This window comes from Gossypium arboreum, chromosome 4 (genome assembly GCF_025698485.1).
Source record: "Gossypium arboreum isolate Shixiya-1 chromosome 4, ASM2569848v2, whole genome shotgun sequence".
NCBI lineage: Eukaryota > Viridiplantae > Streptophyta > Magnoliopsida > Malvales > Malvaceae > Gossypium > Gossypium arboreum.
This window is the reverse complement of record NC_069073.1, coordinates 26,451,404-26,457,741: the sequence shown is the minus strand read 5'-3', so window position 1 is coordinate 26,457,741 and position 6,338 is coordinate 26,451,404. Positions and strand designations below refer to the sequence as shown.

General features: G+C 33.9%; 1 protein-coding gene across 1 annotated transcript; it reads right to left on the bottom strand.

Annotated features, from left to right (window-relative positions):
- Window positions 1-1,617: 1,617 nt before the first annotated feature.
- On the bottom strand, window positions 1,618-4,004 carry LOC108478629 (WAT1-related protein At4g28040-like). The gene is given in 8 exon segments (XM_017781099.2): window positions 1,618-1,915; window positions 2,006-2,154; window positions 2,261-2,419; window positions 2,510-2,712; window positions 2,715-2,737; window positions 3,215-3,331; window positions 3,439-3,507; window positions 3,581-4,004. Coding segments are annotated over 8 exon segments (1,083 nt in total). The 5' UTR covers window positions 3,763-4,004; the 3' UTR covers window positions 1,618-1,734.
- Between the last annotated feature and the right edge of the window lie 2,334 nt (window positions 4,005-6,338).

Genomic DNA, 6,338 nt, shown 5'->3' with positions numbered 1-6,338 from the left:
ACAAAATCCGAGAATTTTTCAAGCTTATCGGGTAATCTCATTCTTTTATTTTCTTATTTTCACATTAGAGACAATGTGTCAAATAAAGTGGGAGGTAACATAGAAAAGTTTTAATTATTATTTTTGTCTTATTTTTAATCTATTTATGTAGTTAATTTTTTTCTTTTGTGTGGTCTTTTATGTGTGCTTGAGCTTGCAGCAATACAAGTGATTGGTTAGGAGCATGTTCATATATTGATTGTTTAAACTATAAATTTAGTCTGAAAATAAATAAATAATTTAAAATGTTTATATTTAGACTAATTAGTTCAACTTATTAGACTGTAAATAGGAGGAAGAAATTAAATGTACCAAGTGATAAATGTAGATATATACAAACATGTATTTATGTTTGTTTAATCATAGGATGTTTGAATTAAAAATACTCAACAAATAAATTTGTGGTTATTGAAACGGTGCAGTTTAATAAGTGTAATCTTTACAAGCATGTGCTTAATTAAAATGAATTGTGAGAACAAATACATTGTGATGGTTAGAAGCATTACGAGTGTGATAAAAGTCAAGAGCGTGTTGAGTGTTCAAAGTGAAATAAAAATATGAGAATTTTAAAAAAATCTCACTCATATTGGTACAATAACTTGTAAGTGTTTATACTTAAAAATATTGTATTAGAGTTCAAAGTATGGATAAAAATAAAGTGAGTAGATTATCGCCTCCAACGTACACACATATAGAGTTAAAATTGTGCAAAGAAATAAAAATAAATTAAGTGCGATATCAACCGTTGGTTAGTTCAAGATTTAATCAGGAAAAGTGGTTATCATTAGATAACTCTATATACTGTTAAGAGAGGCATGCTTGTTATTCAAGTTATTCTAATAAAGATCAGTATTCTTTCTACTGTTTCTTGATTTTATCTGCAGTCTAGTGTTTTGTTGACTGAGCTTTAAGCTCGAACGATAGCCAGCTTCGCCTCTTGCACTCCATATGCTCCTACAAGTAAAGGAAGAGTAATACCCTAATTTTGACCTCAGAAAGTCATAAGTACGAAAATATTTTATTTTTAAATGCAAGCCACCAATGAGCTTGGGTTGGATATCAACTTCCAACCCTTCTTCTTAACAAACTAATATTAACTTTGCTAGCACTGATGAACATCATGCTTGTTATGAGGATTTTGAGTCACTAATAAAAGCTAATAATGGAGTCAAAAAGAAAAATATAAGGTTTGGTTTAAATATTTCAAATCACTTTATATTATATGTTCTAATATGCTGCAGCAAAAAAAAAAAAATTGATTATTTTTTATGCATTAGTGAAGTACGTACAGACCTGATCAAATGGTTGCAATTTGGTTCATGATAATGCTTCGGTTATGTTGCACTCCCAGGTCAATCTATTGAGACAGTATAGATGGATGAAATGAAAATATTTATTATGAACGCGAATGGATTTCTAAACGGGTGCGAAGAAACGTTGTTGCAAGTAGATTGATCCGTAACATTTGACGGAGGCCAATAGGCCATGTTTATATTTAATTTTTTTTCAAAGTTTTTCTATATAGCTATCATTCTCTTAACTAAATATGTAGCAGCTATTAACAAAGGTCATGCTTAATTTTGCTTAACTAGTTAATTATTATTAATAACTTGCAAGCTTTACATGTATAATGTACGATTCTTCCACTTTTATCCATTTATAATTTAATGAAACAAAACTCAAAACAAAAATCTGTCATTCCGGATTCATCCCAATCTCGTCATTGTTATCAGACAGAAGGGGTTCTTCTATATCCGTTCTATGGGTCTTGTCAGAGGATTCAACAACAATGACTTGCACTATATGTTCAAGGTCTTTAGCTTTACCCCATAGGACTATGTACAAACCAAAAATCACCGCAAAAGCTCCAACCAGGCTGAGGCAAACCGAACCAGAAACATATAGTCAAAGAAATTAACCAAAAACGAATGATATTTTTAATAAAATTTAGTAAATAGTTAGTTACCTTCCAGTATATGTCTCCTCATGTTGGAATATAGCAGCAAATGCAGTCACAATAACTGTGCATAGGGGATTAAACATAGAAGAAAAGAGGGGACCTCTTCGGGAAATGCACCAGGCTTGAACGAAGAAAGACACCGCCAAGGCGAATCCCTACACGATGTACAACTTTCTCAACTCGTTAAGATCCAATGCCGTGAAAGGGATTAACGGAACAGGACTAGAAACGTTAGTAGAGTGCAGAGAAATGATTGCTGACCGTATATAAACAGCAAGAAAGTTCAATATATGAGTTCAGACTCCAAGCTTTTACATCTTTCTCCACTAGCAATGCCACTGTTGCTGATTCAAGTGTGGCCAAGAAACACATCCAAGTAGATGAATACAAATGGTCTGGACAGCTTTCAGAAATTGGGACCTGTTCCAGAAATTGGAAGAGACCAACTGTCTAGTGATCAAGATTGTCAATGTTATTTATAGACAGATATTATGTGGGGAGAATATATACCTGGAAGACCATCCAAAGTGACCAGAAAAAGCTGCTTCCAAGCAGAAATAGATAACCCAGCAACCAATTTTCTCCTCCTGGGCTGAACAAAGACTTTGGTGGTAATAGTTGTGTGTTTAGTAACTTCAGGCCTTTGAGCAATGCCATGGAAATGGCTCCACCAACACAGATTACTGTTCCTAGCATCTTGGCTAAAGTTTCGGGCTCCGGATATTAACCTTCTCCATCCTAATAATATCAAGGTTATGAAAATTTTAGAAGATCGCACAATTACTAGGCCTCCTATTTTGATACCATTTCAGAAAGTGTAAACACCTGTATACCAAGGACACCACAAACATAATAAATTTACCTTAAGAGAGATTTGCAGAAGTTTTAAAATGACCAATGGAAAAGAGAGGTGGAGAATGTTACTGAAACAAACAGATATTCGTTCAACAGCAAAGTGCCATCGCTTCAACATTGACAATATTAACTTCCATGATAACAAATCATAGTAAGGCTCTTGAATTAAGAATAAATGGAATCATTTTACTTGAGAGAGAATTCTGTTTTAGCCAATAAGTGATAAGAAACACTGCCACCGATAAATGACTATTAAAAAACATCCTAGATTGTGTAGCGTATATGTGTGTCGTTATTCGGTTTTATCTGCAAATCGAGTTCAAAGCTTTCCTAAGACCCTGTTGAGTTATGCTGATTTACCCAAGAATGGCAGTCATAACAAAGGTGACTGCGGGGATTAGATTAGTCATTGCACTTGCTGTTGTTGAAGACGACAAGTATAGCCCCTCAAAATATGCATTCTGATTGGCTGTAACACTACAAACAAACGAAAATTTATTTCGGGAAATCATTTTGTATATAAAGTTCACCAAATCATTCAATCATCTAAGAGAAGGAAAGATATATAGAAAGCCAGCATTCACCCAAGAAGAGAGGCCAGCAATATCCATGCAAAGCTTTTCAACCCCCAAGTGCACCTTGATGACTTTTTCCTGCCAACAAGATCAACAGCAAAGCATGTGAGAGATGATAGACATAAAGAGAGAAGAAAAAGATTGCACCTACCTCCTTGAGACAAAAGCTATTGGGGCAATGAGCAAGGTTGCAATACCCTGCCTATAGACTACGAAGACCCTGGGACTCAGCCCCTTCAGCAGAGCAGCTCTGGTGAAAAGAGCAACTCCTGCATAGATGAATTGCAGTCCAACCATGGCGAAAGCAGGCAAGTAACCATCTGCTCTTCCCATTTCTTTTTTGGAGCTAGATCAGCCTGGCTATGAAATCACTGCAACTTTAGTAGAATGCACATTATAAAGAAGGAGAATAAGGGAAGAAGTTGATAAGTGTTGGATGGTGAACTGCGTCAAACAATAATAATTTACTACAGACAGAAGGTATCAGATTTAAAAAATGGAGTTCGATTTCAAACAGATAATATCCTCCGAAAAGAAAAAACAATAGATAACTCTTGCGGTGACGCGGCGAGATCACATTCATATTATTTAAATTAAAAACAAAAGAAAACATTTATCAGCTTTCGACGATCGGTTCACACAACTGAATTATGATTGCACAAGATATGCACCGTTGACTTTATGAGTTGGAGTTTTGGCCTATTCCGCCACTAATAATAATTAATAATTTTAATAGAAATTTTAATAAATTTAATTGGTTGGCTTTGTCTAAGCATGGCAGCATGGGAACTCGTAAGGGCCCTATACATGCTTCAGCACATGGCTAATATTTTAATATGAAATGTGTAGGAGGATAGACTCTGGTGAATAACATAATTAAATCCACTAGTCCGAGAGTAGGAGGGTTCGGTTTCCATCCACTATTTTGTATTTTCTTTTTTGCTATTTTGGTATCTAGTTTTGTATCCATTTTTATCTAATATAATTTTAATTATGGTTTATAAATGTGATTTTGATGATGTCTAAATGTGTCATATACTTTCTTTTTTTAATAAAAATCCTAGGACTTTTATAAATAATAGGCCAGGCCAGAGAACAAACAAAAAAACAAAGTGTAATCAGCACCTAATCAAAACAAGCCTAATCTAAAACCCAAATTCACCTAAAGCCCAATAAAAAAGATAAATAATAACATCAACCTAAAAACCCAAGCCCACTTTCGATAATCCCTATGCCCAGTCACTAAAAGAGAGTCTCTCCCTCTTCTTTGAAGACTTAAACGTCTATTACCATTCCGAGACTTAATAAAGCAAAAGCAGACATCGTAACCCCTTTCAAACTAATTGGGTTCCCGAAGTTTCTTCCCTCTCCAATTAAGGACTTATTTATAAAATTAGTAAAAGTACATGGTGAAATTGTGAAATGATGATTAATATGAGTTGATATGTGATCATAATAAATTCGGCTAACATGTGTTAGGGATGAAATTGCGTAAATTTCCATTTACGAGCTTAAGGACTAAATTATAAAAAAGTTAAAATTTTATGGGCTAAATCATAATTATGCAAAAATATAAAGTGTGGACTGAATTGAATGATAGAATTATTAAATGGATTGAATTTGTATATTTAGATAAAGATAGACCTCGTATGGATTTAGATCGAGGTAAAGCTAAAGCTTCGGATTAGTATACACGTCAAAGTAAGTTCGTATGATTATATATCGTTTAATGCTATGTTTTGATCTATATGTTAATTTGTTGATTGCTATGTAATTGAATAATGTAAATCCAACAATTTTACGATGACTATGGAGCCCCGTTTGAACCTTAGGAATTCGTAAAATACAAATGACATGTCATTAGGGCTTTCAGGTTTCGAGTGCTGGTCTTGAATGTCCTACTGATAGCTAAGGTCTTGCATTTGTTGCGGATGCTCCGCAACTCGTGTGAGTAGCATCGTGTATCTTACATTCCGACCCACAGTTAGTGTGAGCAAGCCCATTTCATAGCTCGTGTGAGCAATGATGTGAAGGAAAGGAAATGTTACGGTTATATATTTAGTACACCTCATGTGAGCTATCCCGTGTATTCGATGATACTCTAAATGGTTCAACGCCCATGAAAAGGAAAGGAATGATAAATGTTCAATATGAACCATGATATGTATTTATGAAAAGGTTTACAATGGTGAGTTACATTGAAAGCATGTTATGTTAAGGAATATGATGAATTCAAATGAACTATGTTCATGTGTAATGGCTTACCTATGTTAAATTCATGTGGATTATGTTTGAGTATGCTAACATCTATTGTTGTTGGTGCTTAGGCTTGTGCCAACCTTATGATTGGATTGTATTATGCCTAAATTTATTGTTATGTAATGAAATGTTAAGTTATGTTTTACGAACTTACTAAGCATTATATGCTTACGTAGTTTTCTTTCCTATGTTTTACAGTTTATCAGAAGCCTAATCGGTTGGAAGTTCGTCATAGATCTATCACACTATCCAGCGAATATATCGATAGAGTTCAATGTTTTAGCCAAGGTTATAATGGCATGTATAGGTGAATTTGTGATGTATGTTAGTTGATAAGTTTGGCTTGTATATATGTGTTATTATGGTTGGTACTCTTTTGGTACTTATGGTATCATGATGTGGTTTGTATATATGTGTAAATTGATGCATGTTTTGATAGTTAAATTTTGGTGTGCTATGAGATAATGACAAAGTGGTTAGGTATGGAATGTTTTGAAATGCATATAAGCCAAATGAGTTTGTTTTTAATATGAAAAATATGCATATGTATTGATATTTTGGATTGTCTATGGTTGAGGTGTTTTATTGGAATATTGGTTGTATAGATTAATGTATAGCGAATTGGTCATTTTTATACATGTTTTGGGTAG